The 24730-nt window shown below is 38.8% G+C and overlaps 4 protein-coding genes across 4 annotated transcripts; 2 read left to right on the top strand and 2 right to left on the bottom strand.

Moving 5' to 3' along the window:
• The first annotated feature begins 1786 nt into the window (after positions 1 to 1786).
• Positions 1787 to 2395, top strand: LOC135462782 (uncharacterized). The gene has a single exon (XM_064740040.1). The coding sequence runs from the start codon at positions 1787 to 1789 to the stop codon at positions 2393 to 2395; it is 609 nt and encodes a 202-aa protein (XP_064596110.1).
• Positions 2396 to 4878: 2483 nt separating this feature from the next.
• Positions 4879 to 5487, bottom strand: LOC135462776 (uncharacterized). Its single transcript, XM_064740028.1, has one exon. The coding sequence runs from the start codon at positions 5485 to 5487 to the stop codon at positions 4879 to 4881; it is 609 nt and encodes a 202-aa protein (XP_064596098.1).
• A 9011-nt stretch (positions 5488 to 14498) lies between these two features.
• LOC135462767 (uncharacterized) lies at positions 14499 to 15104 on the bottom strand. The gene has a single exon (XM_064740014.1). The coding sequence runs from the start codon at positions 15102 to 15104 to the stop codon at positions 14499 to 14501; it is 606 nt and encodes a 201-aa protein (XP_064596084.1).
• An 8286-nt stretch (positions 15105 to 23390) lies between these two features.
• On the top strand, positions 23391 to 23990 carry LOC135462758 (uncharacterized). Its single transcript, XM_064740004.1, has one exon. The coding sequence runs from the start codon at positions 23391 to 23393 to the stop codon at positions 23988 to 23990; it is 600 nt and encodes a 199-aa protein (XP_064596074.1).
• Positions 23991 to 24730: the final 740 nt, after the last annotated feature.

Genomic DNA, 24730 nt, shown 5'->3' with positions numbered 1-24730 from the left:
TTAAGCCCCGGGTGTGCGGTGTTACTCTGTTCTTTACGAAAGCTTCTCACCTTAGGTAATTTTGCTAATTATAGAGACGCTCCCTGGGGTTTCTGTTTGATTTAACACTTGGCACAGAGCCAACACCTGCAACACGCTGTAGTTGGATATTGTGGGATTTTGTTTTTCGGAAAGAAACGTACATTTTGTTTGATATGAAATAACATTCATTTGACCCTTGATAATATTTGTATTACGTTTGGAACTACCAACAATAAATGAGCAAGAAGAATAAACTATATGTGTTTATCACATAATTATCTTCCAACAAACAAAAGAATTATATCTATTGTTACACTGAAGGTACAGGTACAGGTGAGGGAAACTCGCCACGTCGTGTCATTTCTGTCTATCACCAATTTGGACTCTCATCGCACAATGACAATCCAATAGCAACAGTCAATACACTACATATGGTGTAAGGAATCAGGACACAATATAGAGTGAATTGGAAGCTGACGTGATGCAACAAGTCAGAAATACAACAATTCCATTTGGATTCTATTTTTTGCCTTTGTTACTTTCCTTGCCATACCTTGTAATTGGTCCTACGTGAAATGTGATGATTTCAATCTACGTCACAAAGTATTGATTGAAAAACTAACGTGTGAAGGATACTTCATCAAACGCCTTCGATCTAAATGTCTAATATTTCAAAGAATTCATGTTGATTACATCAACAAGATGGTTTTATGGACAGTTGGAATAGAAGCGCGACAGAGATGTTTGTATTTGACCTGAACATTACTAATGTTTAATTATTAAACAGGGTTGAAATTATCATGCCAAATATTTACCCTGCATCACTGAAAACTTTTGACACCTTCACTCTTAAGTGTTAGTAGCTGTATTCGCAAAAAAGTTTCTAATTTTCTTTTTTACGCACCTGGGTCGGGGGTTTTTACGTCGTGGGTTTTTTCCGAGCTCTGCCCGGTTTTTTCCTCACCATAATACTGGACGCTGTTGTAGAAGTGAAATATTCTTGAGTATGGCAGAACACACCAATCAAATCAATAAATAAATATTTTTTACATATTCCTTTAGAACTTTAGGTTTTTTTTACTTTATCTTGGAAATGGGTCTCGCCCCTTTATGTTTTAAGAATATCAAATATAGGGCTTGGTTCAAAAATTAGCAATATAACATACATAGGACAGTAAAAAGAATTGTCTACTACAGCGTTCCGAAAGAACATGGATCTTACCAAGGAGAGAAATTTTTGAATATTTGGTCCCATTAAAAACCATTTGATGAGAAAAGGGATCCACCATAAATTTACAATTCTTGTTTCAAGAGATATCCCGACCAAAACAAATATGAACATAAGTTACTAGGCTAAAATGTTTACTTTCACTTTTTTCTCTGCACAATGCCTTGGTTTAAAATTCATAATACATACATGTATAGATATTGGCTGCATGTACCCACATTGTTTACTTCCAGGAAGACCCCAGGGAGAACCCCACTCATCACCTAATTAACACAGGTGAGAACTGTCGGCAAAGTTCTTTTATTTCACACGTAAAAATTAATCTCTTTTTTGTTGCTATTTCAACAGTTCTTTAACACACTTGATGTAAAATGGCTTTAGCAAAAACAAACAGACCCTAGAAGCCAGGGCGAATAACAATGGCGCTAATCCCCAGAGCGTGTGTAGATTAGAATATATAAACTCCGATTATTCACTCAGAGGCCATATTCTTCTCCAGTTACCTCACAGATATACTTACAAGACACTTACAGCGACATGGAATCCGTCAACGACTACGATTACCTTGTTGAGGACTTTCTCGACTTGTCCTCCATCCTGAACGCGGTTAACTGTGAAGATAACTGTAGTGAGCAGAGCGGGTCTATCTGCTCCCCGTACACCAGCCCGACCCCCAGTCACTCCTCCAGCTGCAGATCCAGCACAGAAACATGTCCCTGGACATCTCTCCAAGACGAGTTCCGTCAGTTGCTCTTCAAAGACATCAGTAGTCCACTCAACGCCCTAGACCACATCCGCATCACAGAGCGAAATGATTTCTTCACAAATGGCATCGACAGGGAACTGGACGAGTTTGATCTTTATCAGGTCAGATTGCGATCTTCTCCCCAGCTCTACTCCAGATCTGTTATCTCAGATACACGAGTTCAGCCCAGCAAAGATGTCCCAATGAGAAACACGGTGTGTGTGTTCTGTAAGAACAACGGAGAAACTTTATCTGTATATGGTTCTCATCTTCTGAAGGACTCGAGGGGACGAGTGACGTGCCCTGTTTTGCGAAGGTACACCTGTCCTATATGTGGTACGTCTGGAGATACAGCCCATACCGTGAGATACTGTCCCCTGAACACCAAGTGCTTTAGATAAACGATATAAACTTCGAACGGTGCTTTATGATGGCTGTAGTTTCCGGTCCTGCATCTTGTAGTTTCTGAACTGTCACGCCTGGCTCGGTAGAGACTATTGCCTACGGGGGCAATTTTTGTACTATCCGGAGAGAATTTACAAACTGGATTCCTGCTATCATAAGACTTGTGAGAGACAACATAAACATTGACATCGGATTGTGCTTGATGTGGACAGTTTATTATCTTCTTACACCCGTAACACGAGTAATTAATCCTTTTTTTTTTTTTTTTTTTTTTTTTTTTTTTTTTTTTTTTTTTTTTTTTTTTTTCACCAATGCGGTCGCTGTGAGTTCAAGTCCAGCTCATGCTGGCTTCCTCTCCGGCCGTACGTGAGAAGGTCTGTCAGCAACCTGCGGATGGTCGTGGGTTTCCTCCGGGCTCTGCCCGGTTTCCACCCACCATAATGCTGGCCGCCGTCGTATAAGTGAAATATTCTTGAGTACGGCGTAAAACACCAATCAAAAAAAAAAAAAAAAAAAAAAAAAAAAAATCCTTTTTTTTTGGTTGTTTTTGTTTTGACACGATATTTGTATGTACATTTTTGTACGAATATGTATACGTTTAAATACAAAGTGTTCGTAGCCATGTATGTTGTTTGCAATCTGCCATTTTCTCTTACTTTAGCGCGTGTTATGTATACATAGACACCAAGGATGTAATAAATATGTAAATTGTATATTTCGTTTTCTCTTGGTCTCACACAGTGAATAAAATATCCTGTTTTAGGCCACTTTACGTGTACTGAATTTCACTTTGATGAACGTTTTGTTGTCTTTTCTACTCGAATTAAAGATTAGAAAAGTCAGAGTGCCTGGGCCTGGGCCTCCCACTCGAGATGTGGGACTGACCTCGTGTATCTGGAATAAGTCTCATTACAATTATCTTGTTATTCATTTCCTTCCCACTGAGCCGTCGGATGGAATGACCATGACCATGACTATGTCACAATGATGTCTCAATGATGTCACAAATTTGTAGGAATTGAAAGTTTACACAAGTTAAAGTTTACACAAGTTAAAAAAAAGGTAAGGAAAAAGCGTTTGGCCGAAAAGGACGCAATCCTTTCCTAGACAATATAAGTTACAGAAAGCTCTATTAGGTACATGTACTATATTAAGTTTAATATTATTATTATTAATATAATTTACTGATTTTAATGATTTCAATTTAGGCGAACGGCTAAGACACTGCGTCTAGGCGTGGATTCATTCCCAGCCTTGCACGGGTAATTTGTGGATTACTACGCTTTCGGTCATGGTGACAATGCATTTTGGACGGATCATTTGAATGCGTAGGACGGCCTAACGTTCTTGTCTTCCACCGTGATGGCACGCGCGAATGTTCGCCAGTAACATGCCAAATATCAATGGTTTAACCCTGGAACTCTTCCACCCATAAAACTGACCACGGTAATGTCAGCAAAAACTTCTTGAGTAGTAGTACGCCTAACAAGTTTCACTAGAACAATTATATTAAAGTTATTGAGATATTGCTTTGAAATTAATTCACCCATTGCTTGCCCGTTTTGTTTGTCATATGGCTTAGTAGAAAACGTTTTCCGTGTGTAGCCTGTATCACAAAAATCATTTTGCGAAAAAGTGGAAACCTTTAAAGGAATAAGGTATGGATACCATGACATTTTCAAATGCCTTGAACCCGCAAGAAAAAGTAAAACAAACACATTACCGTTCTCCCATCACAGTTCACGATTTGTTCTTAACTTATGTCATATGACAACAAGAAACCATTTCTATTCAGCTCGATTGGCAAAAAAACATTTTGCCAATGTATACAGCTAAGGTGTCACAGACAATAAAATCTCAATTCCCTTGACATCGTGCATGAGACAGAAGAGTACCACACGTTTATATGAATGTCTCAAAGACCTTACTATAACAGTTCAATATCGAAAATATGGACACCAAGTATACAATCCATTTCCTTGTGTAACAAAAATACGAGCATTTATCGAATAATAACATCAAGATGACAACACGATAAATGGCTTGCAAAAAGCACTAAATCTTTACTATATGGATTTAATACGCATGTAAAAACCACAATAAATAAAAAAAAACACAGATACAAAGTCATCTGTTATCGGTACGATTATATATGAACGAGATACATCAGTCACGATCAGTCAAACACGTTATTTCCTTCTGTCGGATGTCCGGGAGTTGTTCCAATACAATGTTAAACAAAATGACAGGCGATGTTAACATGTAGCACTGGCGTCGAGGTTCGAAGTTTGGAAGGTATCTGGATAGAAGAAATGAGAAAGGAAAATGTAATACACGTGTATGCTATGTAAGGTTTTCCATTTACGATTTGCAATCTAGAGTTTAGGCAATGCAAGATTTTCCATTTACGATTTGCAATCTAGAGAATAAAAACAGAATAAAGTGTGTATATATAATGTGACAGTCTTTCGTTCTCACCTCAGAGGGTTTGTGTGTTGAGGGGGCAGTACTTGACGGTATGTGCCGCATCACCTGAAGCGCCACATATAGGACAGGTGTAACGTCTCAGAACAGGACAGGTAACTCTGCCAGCGGAGTCCTTCAGCACATGAGAGCCGTACTGGGAAAGACGTTCGCCGTTTGTCTTGCAGAAAACACAGACGGATATGGTGGCGTGAGGAAACTTGGCTGGTGGTGATGATACAGTAGATCTTCTGGCTCTTGATTGGCTGGGAAACTGGTCACAAAGTGGCAACGTCGTCTCTAACAATGATGGGTTATGCTGTGTCTGGGAATAAGTAACGAGAGCTGGTGTCGAACTCGCGCCATGACGGTTCATTCTCGGGGGACTCGTGTACTCCGACTGGCGAGACGAGGAGATGTCATCTTCTAGGTTTTGCCAAACATTGGCAGGAGGTTGGTACATTGGACTGAAGAAACTGGATGAACCGACGATAGCTCGTGGTTGTCCGGAGACAGATGACGTCACTGGTTTCTGTCCTCGATCCGATCTAGCCGATCCAAATATGGCGGTGAAGTCTACAGGGCTAGTTTGTCCAGACAGGTTATACGTCGGGAAGTTGTCCATGATTTGTGGTCTGTTGTGGAAGTGTAACTTTATGTCCGGCTGTTTGCACTGTATGTGCCGGATGTTCAGAAGCCAGGGTCTATTTATTGGGCTCAAGAGATTAACAGATTAACCACCATTGTTTCCCTTCTTGTAATCACAACGCCCATGCCATCACGGAGTCTACTTCTCTGCTTTGCATACAGGTATAAGATTTGAATGGTCGCTTCGTGTAATTTAACCATAGGGAAGGAACAAATATAGGCCCCTAAGCACAAATTTAAACCAAAGGGGAAACCAGAAACGTCAGTTTCGATTTCATTACTTCATGGATGAGAGTGGTCACAGGGTTGTCAAACATGCAATATGTGAAATATATATTTAAGAGCTGGACATGAAGTTAAATTATTTTTGGGCACATTATCTTACTAACCTGGAAATAAAATTAAAACTTTAAGACCTACATTGAAAGCTATAACAGAGAAAGATTCTGCGTTTGTTATGAAATACACTTAAAAATCAATTTTGAAAGACAGTTTGTTGCGTTAACCTATAGTATAACATTGGACATTTTACTTACTATGTACCATACATTTAGGAAATTTATTACATTGATTTCCATTAAAAACATTTGTGCTGGAAGTTCTTAATTTAAATCTAATTTATCCTTTATCTTTAAATTTAATAACTATGGCGAATATTTCTTTCTGTGTTAAGATTTTTGTGCCATCAAAATGTCACACATAAAACAATCAGCTAAGTAAATAACTGCAATATCCTCATAAACTTATGCCATGCATTATAGAATTTAAAGTCTTTAACAATTTTTTTGTAACACTCGGCTAATCATGTGAAAAAATCATGGTTCCTTGTGCTGTTGTAAATGTATTTTTAACCAATCAACAACTACCTTCCCCTTCTCCGAGGAGCGACATGAAAATACATTTGAAAGAATAAATACGGCTTAAAGCCACATCGGCTATTTTCCAGCCATATCGTGGCGAGAAATACATTTGAATAAAGTGTGAAATGACCAAACAATTTAACAGTGGGGTGGGAGTACAAGATCCTAGAAAAGTTTACTCTTTAAATCAGCCACACGAGTAATTAAAACTGCACTGGAACAAGTTCCTGCTCCACAACTGTTTCTAATTCCGCCCAACCCGTAGCTTAGACATTGAGTAAGAACACCAATCGCAGTTAAAGCCAACTGAGATACATATTTTGATTATATTATAAACTAACGTGATACCTGATTCTGATACTAATTTAATTAATTCAACTAACACATTCCTTTACATCTTTTCATCATCAATGAAAACTGCTGACTGCATCTGTTTGCATCGATCCGTCCTAATTACTCTTAGTTCTTTGGTGATTTGAATCGAAAGTCGTTTTAAAAATTGGTTTTGTGATTATTGACCCAGAACTTCCATTTTGGTTGTCAGCTGGTGTAATAATGTCTATAGGTTCCTGCCTCATTTCAGGAATTTACTGTTAATGCTTTGATAGCATGAATCCAGGACATTTCCCCTTGTAGACAGTTCCCCTAGGACATTTCCCCTTGTAGACAGTTCCCCTAGGACATTTCCCCTTGTAGACAGTTCCCCTAGGACATTTCCCCTTGTAGACAGTTCCCCTAGGACATTTCCCCTTGTAGACAGTTCCCCTAGGACATTTTCCCTACGTACAATTCCTTCTGTGGACCCTTTCCCATTTGGGCATTTCCCTTTATGTATATAGTTAAGTTATTCAACAAACTATAAAGTGTATTTATCTGTAAATTAATTGTCATAATTATACCACTCGGCACGATATTACCTGTTATGCAGCACATTTTGCCCCATCAATCCAAGAAACTATCAAATTGTGTTATAATGTTGGGGTTTTAGGCATGGCTACTGATTGCCTTGTAAAAATTCTACTGTAAGTGGGATTAATGACATTGAGTAAGACTAAGTGAGACCACTCAACACAGGGATTGGGTATTAAAAACAAAGACTTGCTTCTCTGTATAAGATGGTACCATACAAACTAATTATGACATTATCACACGTTAACTTGGTTTTTACCTATCCTTTTCACCACGAGCTTCAAGTTACTGTACATAAATGTTATGGATGGTATAAACAGTGATAGATGTCAAATTAGAACCAAAAATGTAGGTACTGATTTCCTGGTTATACATGTATATATTAAAGGCGGGATTGTCCGTAGGGGGGAAATGTCCCCGGTGGAAATTTCCCAGGGGGAATATCCGTGCTCTCATTAAGATCAATTTACAACCAGACCTTGTTTACTGTTTTATAACTGGAACTAATACCCTCAAGAGAAAAGACGCTGTTGATTGGTTATGATAATGGAGCTTTTACTCTATATAGACACATTTTAGAGAAACGAAAGTATTCAGCCATTTCTTTTCCTAATTACACCAAACTCATTCTGTAATGATGTAATAGGTAATTTGAATACATACAATTTTGTCGGGGAGAGCAAACTTTCTTAAACTTGCTATTTTTAGAAATAATATTGAACTTTAGAAAGAAATAAAATACATACTTGATCACATTTTAAGAATAACAGTAATATGATTACGGTTGGGTAATCCTTCCGGTGGGGTGGGGGTTGAGGGAGAGGTGCATATGCATCTCGGTAGTTTGTGTGTCCTAATCGATCCACGCTGTCGGGATTAGCGCCCGTGTTTCACAGCAGATAATCCACAGATGTTTATTTTGTATTTTGGGATTATTTCTTTCACATATACGGCGTTTATGTTTGGGCAAAAACATGTAGACAAGGATTAAGTTGGCGCCTCAACAACTTTGGGAACGATTCTCATCCTTGTACATGTTTATTAGCTTATAATCATAGCGCACCACGTGTAATTTTTCTATCCGCAAACAACAAACCGAAAGAAAGCATTTAGTGTATTACAGCAATAATGTCCTTTTCTCTGTACTTTATGTTTATTAGTATAAGGCAGAGCGCCAGGGCATTTTGTTAGCATCTGTTTTTTTTGGTTTTTTGGTTTTTTTAAGCTGCATTTTGTTTTAAATCGCTTTGTCAGCTTGTTAACCCCTGTTGTATAAAGACCAAGACCACACGAGGCGTTTATATTAAATATACAAGTTTGAAAACATATCTCAAGTCAGTAGATGATACAGTAAATAAACATAAAAAATCTGTGAGTGGTTTGTGTTTTGATCGTAAAAGTTTGTCTTTCTCTGTGATTTTCTGTTTGTGATTTCTTTGTGATTTTCTGTCATGTAACGTACGCCCATCTTTAACGTTACACATTATTCAGTGTGTTGTAAAATACAATTGTTATAATAAAACAAATAATTACCATTAAAACACAACATTTGAATAAAGTGTATACATGATTTTTTCATTTACATTTGACATTTACATTTACATCTGAGGCACGAAATTGGATACATCACAAGTGTATAAAGCAACAGTGTAAATCATTGCCATTGAGAGTTTGTCATCTCTGTGTTTCGTTTTCGTTCCAGTGTGATAATTGCTAAGTGTTCATTTAACTTGACAATTGTCAAGCTATGAAAATCAACCATACGTATGAGAGACACTCCAGTGGGGTGAGGAGATCATGTCCAGGGCAGTATAGTTGAATATCCCCCTACCCCAGCTGAAACCTGCATGGATTGGCCGAATTTTAGGCATATTATCAGAAAGCGATGAACTAAATTGTGTATTAAAACCCATTAGAACATCACTTATATTATATTAGTATTTTCAACAAAGACGTTGCATTGAGGCAGCACTTTAAATACATTGGTGTAACAATGGCCCTGCTACAAGGACATAACGTCGTTGTATGGTGGAGATATTAAAGAAACGACAGTAAAGCCCCCGAAAATATATTGGTGTAACAATCGCCCTGCTACAAGGACATAACGTCGTTGTATGGTGGAGATATTAAAGAAACGACAGTAAAGCCCCCGAAAATATATTGGTGTAACAATCGCCCTGCTACAAGGAGATGCCGTCGTGATATGGTGAAGATATTAGAGAAACGACAGTAAAGCCCCCGAAAATATATTGGTGTAACAATCGCCCTGCTACAAGGAGATACCGTCGTGATATGGTGAAGATATTAGACACACCACAGTAAACCCCCGAAAATATATTGGTGTAACAGTCGCCCTGCTACAAGGAGATACCGTCGTGATATGGTTAAGATATTAGACACACCACAGTAAACCCCGAAAAATCAAAGCAATTATGGTCATAGAATTGTCGTTATTTTGACATTGCACTTTCTTGATATAAACCAAATTCAAATGATGAAACCTCTAGGATCTTTGCCATACCTAGAGAGTGTAAATCGCACAAATCCCAAATAACGATAATAATGCCCCTTATCCCGCTTTCTAAATCCATCAGTCTGACACATAAATGGTCCCGTGAGACTAGAGGAAGGTTTGACATTAAAAAAGTAAAGCTCGGAGAGCAAAATCAGAGCAGCGACGATGTTGCAATAGTTGACAATTGGCTATAGACAAACGGTGAAACAAAGCAAATTGTAAATTTATTTCACTTTAGCTATTATTCTAACTGTTCATGTAAATACATAAATAATAGCAAATTATACGCCCCCTAGCGCCATGACTTTAGCAGAATTATTCTTAGCGCTGTTCCCGCTTAATACACAATCCCACGAAAACAACAAAAAGAACCAGAGGCCGGTTTCATGAAGCCTACTTGGTGTTAAGTATCCCTTAGCTAAGTATAATTTATACCTCTACAACATACGTTGCCATGGTTGTTAAGGGCTTACTTAGCTAAGTGAGCTTCCTGAAACCGGCCCCAGGCCTCTGAGACTCAAAACTGAAAGGAACTTGTCTATTGTCCTTACAGAGAAAAGTATTGAAAGATAGTTAAGGAACAATTAAGGTTAAACTGCAGCTGTTTGAAAACAAAATGTATCAAAAGACATATAATCATGTACAAATCTGGGTACTGAATATAGAATTTTGATGTATTTGTCTGAAATTCTGAACAGAAGGGCTGAGAAGTAAAACATGTAATTCCCCCCTTGTTTAATTTTCAAGCAATGCACAGATGCCTTCTTTTGATACATCTACCCACCCACCCGTTTCAATTGGGAAGCTCTGACTTGACGTACAAAACTTTGCAAACTCGATACGTAATTTCGGGTCTAAATTAGATTAATAACCCTACATCCCCACAAACATCACGCGGGCGAGTCTCGGGTTGGGTGGGGGGGGGGGGAATGTGCAGATTGGGTGGAATGAGCACACTAGAACATCCATCAGGGCATGGAGCTCAACTGAGCATTACACCCTGATCTGAAACAACCCCCACTGTGCCACTGAAGATTTAACCAATCAGTGAGAGCGAACAATACAGGTGGTCTGATCCGAGAAGGCGTCCACTGTAAATACAAAATGACAATTTCAAAAGAGATCAGACCTCAAAATATTATTTCCAATCAACACAACAATTTCACCAACCGCTACCTTGGCTATGGATTATTTCACACCTCTGACGGTGGACACGAGTATGGAGTACTCAGTGGATATAGAGAGATTCCCGGTGATAAACGATCCGTCACACTATTCGGAGCCAGCACTCATGATTGAGCCACGATGTTACCTCCCCTGTGACCTTGCGCTTCCAGAAGAGACAAGACCCTCAGCTGCCGTGTCAATCAGTGGAAATGAGCACGCAGAACTTATTGACCTCATAGGTATGTATACAATTGCATAATATGGTTATATATGTATTTATTGAATGGTTGTTTGACGTCATAATCACACATGCTCCATTTATATGAAACAAGGTTATATGTATCAAAGAAAAGCAAAGGAACGTCGTTGGTGTCTATAAATATCTATGTATGGAAGTTACTCGGTGACTCATATTAGTATCAGTTTGGGAGTCACTCAGATTTTCATATACTAAATTCTTCATTTCCAGGCTATAAAATGCCATTCTTAAACCTTAGACGTGTTTTTGTTCGATATTACAGATTTTCTTCTCAGAGCACTATAAGAAAAAAACGTGTAATAAAAATCCACCTGTATCCTGTATTGTGTTGTAACCCCAGAATTTCCCCTCATTACACTGCAGATACTTATGACATGGGGAATACCTTAAATGACACTGTTGATTTTGGATTCGACGATTTGTCGACAGCTAGTGAGCAGAATTTGTTGGAAACCATGGGAATCTTTATGGAAAGTTTGTTCACCAGTGATCTGGAATCAAGTCTTGATTTATCCATGTTCAATCTAGACGCTGAGGACTCGGGGCTTGGATTGGAAACCGACGTGGGCGACAGTTTCTCTGCACATGCGCACCTCCATTGGTCGTGGTTTACCGGAGATGGACAGGAAATAAGAGCACCGGAAGTCAGCCATGACGCTGCTCAACAGGTGTCTCCCGATACTCATCCCTAGCAATGGAGATTTGTTTGACTAGAAAATACCTCGATGTGGTTAAACAATACATGGCTTCTGGAGGAGAAAAGTATTTCCACGGGTGAAAGGACTATGGGTCTGTTGCTGTTTTGCTGAACATGTTACTTTTTTTTAAATGTATTTGGTTCTGTTTGGATGCTATGTTATGAAACTGTTACACTGTTACTGACCACATGCTGTTTGTTACTGCGTGTATAGCTTCAATAAAACTACACTGCATACCACATATTTGAACATGACTGTTTTCTTTAGGTTATCGCAGAACGTGACAAGTTTCCCTTAGCCTTTTCCCCTGTAAGTTTGTTCCAACTGAGATGTCACATCTGCCCCGCAAGGAGACTTATTTACCTCTATGATTCATTTGGGGTACTGAAGAATACCTCTTATATAGACGACGATGCTAACCGTAAAATGCCAGGATACCAGACAAAAATTCTGCATAAAACCTACATGAAAATGACAAGAGATTGGAGTATTTCTGATGCAGCCACAACTCCGTTAGACTAGCTGATTCTTTTTCATTTTCAAATAAAATCAGCTCAATAAAGTTCTGGTGCCCATGCAAAATATTCGAGAATTTGATTGGTTTCTATGTTTGTCTCTTAACGCCACACCCACGAATAATTCATGTATACGCTAGTAGGAGTGAGTCACACGGTTCTAACCAACGCATAGATGCAATCAGATTTCGTCTCACGCGTAACAACTATGGTGACATAATACATGTACCTATATCACAACTGTAAATGTAGGTGTAAGTAATACCGCGTAAAATTGTGAAACGGTTGTCTGTAGAGAAGTTACATCGCCGAAAAATAAAAAATCCCACCAGTTTCCCAAAAGTCAGCATATGGGACAGACCAGGGCGTCAGAAAGGTCTATCGTGTTCTCACATAGCCAACCAATCAAAATATTATTATCGCTCCTTAACACCATTTCTAGTGTTTGTGAAAAATTATTTCATTTATTTTCCTTTGATGTCTCTAATTGTTAAATCAAAAGTCATTTAATAATAAAAGGCGATCAGTTATATCGGTCACCTAACATAGCTTTCCTTGACCAAACATGGTTAGCATAAATATATTTCCGGATCCATGCAATTGATGGATACAATTAAACAACGCCCTTTCTAAGTATTTCAGACTTTGATGTTGAATAGCCATAATTACACTCGTATGATTTCCTTGGGCCAATATGAGAATATTTGCTTAAGCACCTCTATGAAAAGATGGGTTCCATTTTTGCTGGACACATGTTGGCAATGAGAAATCATGGCTATTAAGTAACCTTGAAGAACTTTTTACCACATTATCTAACTAACTTTACGCTGATAGCAAGTAGTTGGTGTTGGGAATATCGCCGTGTGCCAGTCACCCAGTGGGACTCTCCGACTGATTTACGCCAAAACCGTATGGGCGTCAACGAAGTCTGTACCTAAAGTTACAGGAAAATAAAAAACAGTTTAATTTACAACTTTAATACTGCCTGGAGAATTCTAATCCTGCCCTTCTCTGGATGAAGCAAACCATGCATTATAGGGTGATGAACCCCAAGTGAGGATATCCGCTGTTGTAGCTTAAAACGAAATTGCCTGAATAAATAAAAAAATGTCCATAGAATCTTAGCTGAGTAAAAGTATTACAAACAGGCAGTACTCTGAAGAGAGCCAGACACGATTGTATTGTATCTGGATTACCTTTAGACTCTGTCTGTCTACAATTTTACGAAAAATTGCGACGCGCGGTCTTGGTTTGTGCACAGCTTGGTCAAAGGCTAAGTAAAGACCAGAAAGGTTTTTGCGGTAGTCCGGGTCAGGAATTCTTACGATTCTTACTCTTAGAAATGCACAATATTGGCCGTTTGTCTGTAGCGATCGACGGATCTGCACATTTTACTGGAGTGGATGTTTGCACTCTCGGAGCTTCTTCGCCAGCAAACTGATATAGATACGATGTTCCGCTGTCATACCTTAACTGGAGAAGACGCTCTCGGAGAAGATTCCACATATCTTGCTTAATTCAATGGTGTTTGACACTGCTAGTTTGCACAAAAGCTAGAGCTCAGTCGGTTCCATTTTCTTATTTTGGGTATCTGTTTGTTTCATTTCCTTTTGAAAAGTACTACGTGTATAAACCTAACCTGGAACGTGTCGTATGACACAGGTCTCAGGAACGAGATACAATGTTTAAAAATGTATAGGTAATAAGTTTATTTTCAGTTACATTTGTGTTACAATCACCAAGTTAGTAATGTGGAAAAGCTTACATAAAAGCATGCAAAATACAATATAATGTAATGTACATATTTGCTAAATGCATGCAAATGAGTAAGTTTGTACAAAAAACGTGCCAAGCAACTGATCAGTCCAGACAATATACGCAAAAGACAAGTAAGTTTCGTGACATACAACCAACAGTAAAGGAAGTCAGTTGAGTACACACAATGAGGAGCGTCAATCAGTGACACATTTGATTTGTTGATGCTGAAGGCACGCAGAATACTTTTACTTCAATGTCTCCTTGAACGGATTCATGCACTCCATGATGATACCCTTTAAATCGTCTCTCACAAGAATTTGCTGTTCAGCGGACAGTATCTCACGGTATGCGCTGTATCTCCAGATGTTCCACATATAGGACAGGTGTACCTTCGCAAAACAGGGCACGTCACTCTTCCGCTCGAGTCCTTCAGAAGATGGGAACCATACACAGAGAGAGTTTCTCCGTTGTTCTTACAGAACACACACACTGTGTTTCTCATTGGGACATCTTTGCTGGGCTGACCTTGTGTATCTGAGACAACAGATCTGGAGTAGAGCTGGGGAGAAGATCGCAATCTGACCTGGTAAAGATCAAACTCGTCCATTTCCCTCTCGACGCCGTTTGTGAAGAAATCATCTCGTTCTGTGATGCGAATGTGGTCTAGGGCGTTGAGCGGGCTGGAAATGTCTTTGAAGAGCAACTGAAGGAACTCGTCTTGGAGAGATATCCAGGGGCAGGTTTCTGTACTGGACCTGCGGCTGGAGGAGTGGCTAGGGGTCGGGCTGGGGTACGGGGAAGAGACAGACCCGCTCTGCTCACTACAGTTATCTTCACAGTTGACCAAGTTTAGGATTGAGGACAAGTCGAGAAAGTCCTCAACAAGATAATCGTAGTTGTTGACGGATTCCATGTCGCTGTTACTGTCTTGTAAGTATGGAGTGATATCAGTGAGGTAACTGGAGAAGAATGTAGCCTATGAGTGGGTAATCGGAGTTTATATATTCTAATCTACACACGCTCTGGGGATTAACGCCATTGTTCTGCACCCAGGCTTCTATAGGGTCTGTTTGTTTTTGCTAATACCAGTTTATATATACAAGTTAAAGACGTGTTGAAATAGCAACAAAACTAGGTTATGTTTCACCTTTTATATTAAAGAACATTACCGACAATTCTCACCTTAGCTAATTAGGTAACGAGTGAGGCACTGCTTGAGGTCTTCCTGAAAGTAAAGAGTACCTGCGAGAAGCCAGCCGTGAAATTTCACCTGTGTCATTACATAATGCAGATCAAAGCTTCACATATGGAGAATGATTTAAATGCATCTATATCTGTGGTACTGTACTTGATATTTGTTTTCGATTCGACGTTTTTTAAATATATTACTTTTTCGAGTTGTGAATCTCGCATGACCTCAGACAGCCAAAGATTTTTTCACAATTACATGAACAGATTGCTTCGCTGTTTTTGTCAGTAATATAAAATTCACTTATTTCATTCTAACTGTTTATGTAAAGTCTTAAGTAGTGCAGCAAATTACAATAAAAATTGCAGTGATGATAATAGCAATTTATTAGACCTCACTACTCTAGAATTTTTAATAGGACTGAATGTTAAGGAAAATTATGTCTACTTTGATGCGTGTGCTTTTGGAATTACGTTGCAGTAGGTGCATCACTTTACTGCTCACTGTTACATGCAAATAAGAAAACCTTACGTGAAGGAAACTCTAAAACTATTACCAGTGATATTTTATTTTAAAATGTATACATGGGGTACAATGTGTTTTAATTGTTCTTGAAAAGTTAAAACTTGGAATGTGATTGTTCAAATCGCACGAATTTGATACTGAGATTATTGCAACACAATTATCAATGGCTAAACAGATCAAATTAAAGTGTTTGTAGTTTTATAAAATATACATTGTATATGGATGGGAAATATGACAACTGCGAATGAATAAATGAACTGTTTTATGCTCACCTAGCCAAATGACATGGCAAAATGACAAAAGTTTTGGATTAATTTTGATAAATGTCCATACCCTAATATTTTTTAATGTATATGTTGTCATTTCCTAATATATCATAAATATCCACATCACAGGATCAATGGATCTAAAATATAAATCCAGGCAAGCTTTGAGGATTAAGCCCTAGCTTTAAACCCTGACTTCCCTGTTTTGAATTCCAGCCGGTTTCCATTGATGGTGCTCCGTAGGTGTTTGGGATAATGACAAAGGGGAAATAATGCCGAACCAGGGAGATAAAGCCATGTATCTGACAAACTCATTATTAGATAATAATTGATAAGTTCTCTTAGGTATTCCTGTAATAAAGAATTGCGTTTATAGCCACCATGGGGCCTGTACTATAGTGCTAAAAGGCTTCTGTTGAAAATAATTTCCAGAAAACTGGCTTTGGAATTGATTAATTTTTTTAAGTTATGTTTTAGCCGTGAATTTTTGTTTAATATAGGACATAGAATATGCTGATGTATTATAGTGTGTGCATAACGTACACAACTGCAGAGCGGAGTAACAAGAATTCTAGGCCACATATGATGTATAACGCACACTTTGTATAAATTATAGTAAACGTGTTATGTGATAACAGACAAATAGAATTGGCTATCCAGCTAATTGGAATGACGATATCGCAATATTAACACGAATTAGAAGACCATGTCATACATATATACAAATGTATAAGTAAAATTATCAAGGAAATATAGAGATGACAAGGGTAAATGACTTACAAAAGGGAGGAAATCTTTATTAAGTGCATTTAAAAGCATCATATATATAGAGTAGAATGACTAATATATCACTAGTACATAGTACATCTGCTGTTAGGAGTCATGCAAGGTTACACGTGGATGGCACATTTTTTTCTAAGTTTACACATTACATGCATGCGGTGACATCAGGGCCTTACACATTACCATGTGTTTACACTGACCCGAAAGTAAAAGCAAACTTGATTAAACGAAAACTTTGTACAGATGTCATCTTTAAATGAATAAGCTCTGAAGTTTGACCACTAACCATACGGGTAAGTACAGTTTATAAAATTTGAAGCTAGCGTCTTTGGGTATTAACGTTATTGTTTTATGCCCGGGTTTTAAAAGAAAGTTCACGCCTATAGCGAGATTGGGCGAAGGATGATAACCAGGTGTTGGTATGCCAACACAGAAAATGCAATGCTTTAATAGCTGTGTAGTAAAACAAGCTAACGACTAATTCTCACGAAAGGTAGTTAAACCAAGAAAAATAGACCTAATGTTTACTTTCACGAAGACCTCATGGAGTCTCTCACTCATTACCTAACAAGGGTTTGGTCAGCTAAGTGGTTTACATTCTTGGAAAACTATAATACCCCTTGTTTTCATTATGCCTCACAGTTCGTCAGTATATTCAATAGTAATTCGCGTGGAACGAAAACACTCCTTATATAAGGCCTGGCGTGAATCTAGGGTTTAATCCCGAAAAATGGATTTATTAAAGACTGGTTGTAATATGTGAAGTAGTGTAAATTTGGTTGGAAAATGACAATTAATGTGCAGTTTACATCTAATATTTCAATCGCAAGTGTACATTTTATCTAACTACATACAAGGACATCATGGGGGTAAATTTCTACGAACTGAAAAACACATGTTTATCTTAAATATTTCCAGACCAATTAAAAGCACGCTCCCTATTTGATTGTTTGCTTCACGGCATACTCAACCAGAATAATATATAATTATGGTACGTCTATTTGTATGAGGAGAGTAGGATGAATATGACGGCCAGTACTGACGGTAGTGGGTTTTGAGTAAACTTAACGCTCCGAGAACTTGTAAAACTGATGTGTAGTTTAGATATTGCCTCAGGAGGGAATGGTTTTCTTTTTATTAATTTGTTTGATTGGTGTTTTACGCCGCACTTAAGAATATTTCAACTATATACGACGGTGGCCAACAATATGATGGGAGGAAACCGGACAGAACCCTGGGGAACTGGACGGAATGAAGAAAATCATTCTTTCGCCAACATTCCATAAATGATCAAATTTGCCAACATTCATTGCATGGAGAGTGCATTGTGCGTTGGAAAGTCCTGACCGATTACTGCTCACTTCCTTTTTACTGTGCAGACATAATCTTCTTTTTAAATCATATTTAGATCGGCATCATTTCTTTGTTTTTAAAAACCAAGTTTATTCATTTATCACATACCTATGCGTGTTACCACCTGATACAGAACCGTACTATATTTTTCCGTAGTACCATCTTCTGAATATGCGCAGGGATCGAACTACTTTCGTACTGGGTGACCACTGGCTGGTAAAGTTCTGTCTTTCTATATGGGAATTTCCATGCACAGCTGAGGTTTAATGATCTTAAACCCTCAGAAAAAGTTAACTTCCTTTTCCACACTGTCCGCATGCCATTATCAAAGGCAAACTGTTTATAATGATTAACTGCTTCGGCTTCTTGTGTCGTCTGCTTCGTGATTTTTTGTTTTACCAGATTCCATTCTGTGGCGTATACAACTGTCAGTTTAAGCAAGATTCAATCTATTTGCACATTAAGAGTCATCTACTTTCTTTGTGAGCAATGATGACGTCGAATCAGACAACCACGAGAGACAACGCACGCAATTCCCTGAGAAGGGATCAACTTCCAACGAATGTGATAAGTTGGAAAAATCGGAGTTTGTTCTGGCTATGAAGAACAAAAACACTGTTGGAAAGACGGAAAGTGACATCAGATTTCTCGGAGCTTTCCCACGAGTAGAAAATGGGAGAAATAACTAAATGTGGTATCATTTCTTCTGTCTTTGAGAAAGCACAAGGGCTGGGAAGACGAGCCGGACATTTTGACATGTTATCATAGGGCCATAGAGCGCTATGTAAGGGACTATCAGAAAACTATCCACACGGCTTGATTTTCGACAAACATCCTTGCATCGAAACAAAGGGAACAGAAAGGCAGAGGTAAGAGGCCAAAGAGAGCTGAACCACTGACAGAAAATGAAGAACGCATATTGAAGGAAAATAAAGTAATTAAGAATCAGTCCACGCGCACTGGTCAACAAGATATGACTGATGAATTCGCTTCATTTTGGCTTACCTGGTGAGGAAGAATATCCAAAACTAAAACGGGGAGACGTATCCATGAGCGGGGCATGGAATATCTCGAGTATAATGAGCGGGATGCAAAAACAAGAAGCGGTGAAAATCCCAACATGTATGTCCCTCCCTTCCAGCCCAAACAATTCGCTATTGGTGTCCCTTAGAGGCATACAAAATACACAAAGACCACAGGCCAACAATCATGCGGGCTTGATCGATACAGAAACTCAAGTCCACATGGCCATAAATTATAATGGATTCTGCCCCGTGGAGCATGGTATGACTCGAGAAACAGACACAAAACCATTGAGCACAGTAGATCAATTCTGTATATTTTCAAGTAGTGTTACAATAAAATAGACATCATCCGAAACTAATATGGCAAAGCAGATATACACAAACATGCAATACAGAATAGTATAGTTTACAATTTGCTGAATACATGCAAAACATAAAATCATACCCATGACGTGCTTAACTAAGGATATTCATAGAAGTCATAAAATTTTCAGGTAATACATTCTATAATATCGGCATAGCATAGACACAGGTAAGAGTTCGGTATATACAAAAGAAAAGTGTTATTGAATAATACATCTTTCGAGCCGAGGTTCCTTTTCTCTCCCAGAGCAAAGGTAACTACGGAAACAAAATATATTTCCATCGTCTTTGCTCTACCGATTAGATTCATGCACTCCACGATGCCACGGTTTACATTGTCTCAATGTTCACAAGAACTTGGTATTCAGGGGACAGTATCTCACGGTATGGGCTGTATCTCCAGACGTACCACATATAGGACAGGTGTACCGTCGCAAAACAGGGCATGTCACTCGTCCCCTCGAGTCTTTCAGAAGATGAGAACCATATACAGATAAAGTTTTCTCCGTTGTTCTTGCAAAACACACACACCGCGTTTCTCATTGGGACTTTCTCTTTGATGGGATAAGCTCGTGCGTCAGGGACAAACAGGTATGGAGCAGGGCTGGGGAGAAGATCGCAGTCTGACCTGGTAAAGATCAAACTCGTCTAGTTCCCTGTCAACGCCGTTTGTGAAGAAATCATCTCGTTCTGTGATGCGGATGTGGTCTAGGGCGTTGAGGGGACTACTGATGTCTTTGAAGAGCAACTGACGGAGCTCGTCTTGGAGAGATATCCAAGGGTAGGTTTCTGTACTGGATCTGCGGCTGGAGGAATGGCTGGGTGTCGGACTGGGATACGGGGAGAAGACAGACCCGCTCTGATCACTACAGTTATCTTCACAGTTGACAAAGTTCAACATTGAGGACAAGTCGGGAAAGTCCCTCAACAAGGTAATCGTAGTTGTTGACGGATTCCATGTCGCTGTTACTGTCTTGTAAGTATGGAGGTATCTGTGAGGTAACTGGAGAAGAATGTAGCCTATGAGTGGATAATCGGAGTTTATATATTTTAATCTGCACACGCTCTGGGATTAGCGCCATTGTTCTGCACCCCGGCTTCTTGGGGGTGTTTGTTTTTGCTATAGCCACCTTATAAGGAGTACGTTAACGAAGTGTTGAAAAAGCAACAGAAAAGAGATTGTTTTACGTGTGAAATAAAACAAGTTTACCTAAATTCTCACCTGTGTTAAGCAGGTAATCCGTGAGGTGCACCTTGGGGTCTTCATGAATAGAGACAACGTGTTTACACTCAATACCTGCGAGAAGCCGACATCATCAGTTTACACTTAAGCCATTGTGCAAATCTAATTGGCAACACTTTGAGACTGAGATAGGTACATTTATAATTTATACTTGATCTAATGTGCAAAATATATGTTCTGGGACAAAATATTTCCTAAATACAGATGGCTTCGTGTTAGTCAAACAGTAGAGAAACTGCTGAACAACTTTTCATCATCACATGTATCATATGAATACTTTTGTTCCGTACTGAGTGATAATTAACTTTGCCTAAATTTGCAAGCCCTTTGAGCTTTGAATAAAGCGCTTGCAACAAGTTTAAACGTAAATAGTGGCGAGTTGCAATTTGGTTTATACACTTTGTACATCTCAGTTATTCATTCAATGTATTTTTCTGTAACAAATTTTCTCTTACACCGTTCTGTAATTCCATCTTTCTAGAAAATGCACTTTCCAGTTTTAATCTAATGCTTGCAGTAGGCGTAAATTTTTCAATTCGTAAAATAATTCCGTCTGCCTGGATGGAATTCTATTTTTCTCTAACATAATCTTTCTGTTGTATAACGTAAGCTGTTACGCATAATATCTTTCTGTGTACGACATATCAAAACAATCTACTTCTAAAAATAATGTTTCAATATAATCAATGCCAAAAGCAACCTTTCAGGAAATTTTCAACAGAAATCTTTAACGCCAGAGCAGGCCTCCCTCGGGGGCATTGTAAACCCAAAGCCTAATTATCGGAACACTTCACTTATTACCGACCGCCCGGATAGCACAGTTGGTAGAGCGTCCGCTTCGGGACCGGTAGATCAGGATCAATCCTTGTTCGAGTCACACCTAAGACTTTAAAAGAGGAAGTTGTAACTTCCTCGCTTGGCGTTCAGCATGAAGGGGATAGTGCAACGACTGGTTGACCCCGTATCAGTATAATGGCTCGGCGGGGCGGCTTACTTGCCTTCGGTAAGTCGTCTCAGTGATGCAGCACTAAATAAAAGAGCGGTGGAAATCCGTCCTGCAACAAGGAGGCACATTACACGTGCATGCACCCTAATGATTCCTTCGTCGTCATATGACTGAAAAATTGTTGAGTACGACGTTAAACCCCAAGCACTCACTCACTTATTACCTATTAATGGTCTGATTCGCTATGTGACTTTATCTCTCTGGTAAAGCATTGATTGTCTTTTGTTATTATCCCGAAGACCTCCTGGGTACCCGCAAAAGAAACCGACTGGAAATGACAACAGTTCTGTACCGGAAGTCAGGATTTTAATCTCGTGTTTAATCCTCAAAGCGTGTGTGGATTTATTTTTGAGATCAATTTGTCCCGGGATGTCTGCATTCGTGTTATATTAGGAAATAACAGTAAAACCATGTAAATTAGAAAATATTACGGCATACAAATTTATCAATATTTCTGTAAACTAATTTACTACTCCTGTTATATGTACATATGTCGCCTCTTATATCGCTTTTTACCTAGCTGAGAGGAATAAACTTTCATCCATTCACAGAAAATGCACAGTCAGACCTTCAACCCAATAGTTCTTACAAGTGTTAATTTTATCAAACTAGAATCACCTTAATTTGACTTGTTTAGCATTTGATAATGTGGTGTCATCATTATCATGTTAATTTGATGCGATTTCAATAATTATATCCCATGTTTATCAGCTTAAACTTTTCAACAAAAATTAACAGGTAACCACATTCTACGCCAGATGCATTTTTTAAATTATAACCGGTGATATTTCCAGGGTTTACTTCACTTTTGGTTTCCATGTAAGTATATAGGACAGTAAAACTGGTTCACCTACAGCAACTTAATTCCAAGAGCACACGCGTCACACTACAGAGGTATATTATGACTATTTTATATTAAGTCCTATTAATAACAGCATCAAACATGCTCATGTGATTGTAAAAAAGTTGGTGTTCATAGTAATATTACTTGGGTTCACAAGTCAAAATACTAATATGTCCATGAGATACCTGAGCAAAAAAAAAGTAAACCAATCTGCAAGTGTTGGTAGCTTTGATCTGCTCAAGACACATATTGCTGAAGTTTCACCGCAGGCTTCTCGCAGGTACTGTTCACTCTAAGGAAGACCCCAAGTAGTGCCTCACTCATTACCAAATTAACTCAGGTGAGAATTGTCGGTAATGTTCTTTCATATCAAATGAGACACATAATCTCTTTTTTGTTGCTTATTCAACACTTTAGCATACTCCATAAAACTGGCTTTAACAAAAATAAACAGTCCCTGGAAGCCAAGGTGCAGAACAATGGCGCTAATCCCTCGAGCGTGTGTAGATTAGAATATATAAACTCCGATTATCCACTTAGAGGTTAGATTCTCCAGTTATCTCACACACATCACTTCATACTTACAAGATAGTAACAGCGACATGGAATCCGTCAACAACTACGATTACCTTGTTGAGGACTTTCCCGACTTGTCCTCAATCCTAAACTTGGTCAACTGTGGAGATAGTTGTAATGAACAGAGCGAGTCTGTCTCTTCCCTGTACCCCAGCCCGACCCCCAGCTACTCCTCCAGATCCAGTACAGAAACCTGCCCCTGGGCATCACTCCAAGACGAGTTCCTTCAGTTGCTTTTTAAAGACATCAGTAGTCCGCTCAACGCCCTAGACCACATTCGCATCACAGAACGAGACGATTTTTTCACAAACGGCGTCGAGAGGGAAATGGACGAGTTTGATCTTTATCAGGTCAGATTGCGATCTTCTCCCCAGCTCTACTCCAGATCTGTTGCCTCAGATACACGAGTTCAGCCCAGCAAAGATGTCCCAATGAGAAACACGGTGTGTGTGTTCTGTAAGAACAATGGAGAAACTTTATCTGTATATGGTTCCCATCTTCTGAAGGACTCGAGGGGAAGAGTGACGTGCCCTGTTTTGCGAAGGTACACATGTCCCATATGTGGAACATCTGGAGATACAGCCCATACCGTGAGATACTGTCCCCTGAATACCAAATTCTTGTGAGAGACGATTTAAACAGTTACATCGTAGAGTGCAAAAATCTGGTCAAAGATGAAGGAAATGTTTTGCGTTCTTTGTCATCTTTGCTCTGGGAGAGAAAAGAAACCTCGGCTTAAAAGATGCATCATTGATTAATGCCGTCCTTTTGTATATACTGAACTCTTCACCTTAGTGTTGTTTGTGGAATGCACTATGGAATGTATAACATGAATGCTACGTAATGACGTCTTCGTGTAATTTCTGTGCGTATCTGTTCCTAAGCGCATTTGACATAATTGTAAACTACACTAGTCGGTATTGCATGTTTTTGTATATTCACTTTTTCCCATATTACTGTCTTTGGTGACGTCTTTATGTTCTAAGACAATTTAAAATATATTGAATGGACTTCCTGAACTGTCATATTTAATGGTGTTGAGTCTGTTTCCTGAGGCATGTCTGATTGGTGTTCTTCTTACTCAAGATACATAACGACACTTCCAAGAATTTTTCACTTAGATGAAGGCGCTTTGAGGAGATAACCAAATTACCCGGCGTAAATCCCCGACCTTTGGCAAGTTAGTGTCAACTTTCCCATATAAATGTGTAGATAGGCTTATGAGTGCAGGAGGTTTCCACTGTACTGTATCTCAAAGACAGAATGAAACGACTGTAATAGAGCCGAGTTGAATGAAACACCTTACATTCTAATGAATTGTAATCTATCAGAACCCAGATACAGACCAATGTCTGCTCCTCTTGAC

Source organism: Liolophura sinensis, chromosome 1 (assembly GCF_032854445.1).
Source record: "Liolophura sinensis isolate JHLJ2023 chromosome 1, CUHK_Ljap_v2, whole genome shotgun sequence".
NCBI lineage: Eukaryota > Metazoa > Mollusca > Polyplacophora > Chitonida > Chitonidae > Liolophura > Liolophura sinensis.
This window is presented reverse-complemented; position numbering and strand designations above follow the sequence as displayed.

Excerpts from the sequence above, each read along its gene's own strand:
- LOC135462782 (XM_064740040.1), top strand. The coding sequence starts at position 1,787 with ATGGAATCCGTCAACGACTACGATTACCTTGTTGAGGACTTTCTCGAC.
- LOC135462776 (XM_064740028.1), bottom strand. The coding sequence starts at position 5,487 with ATGGACAACTTCCCGACGTATAACCTGTCTGGACAAACTAGCCCTGTA.
- LOC135462767 (XM_064740014.1), bottom strand. The coding sequence starts at position 15,104 with ATGGAATCCGTCAACAACTACGATTATCTTGTTGAGGACTTTCTCGAC.
- LOC135462758 (XM_064740004.1), top strand. The coding sequence starts at position 23,391 with ATGGAATCCGTCAACAACTACGATTACCTTGTTGAGGACTTTCCCGAC.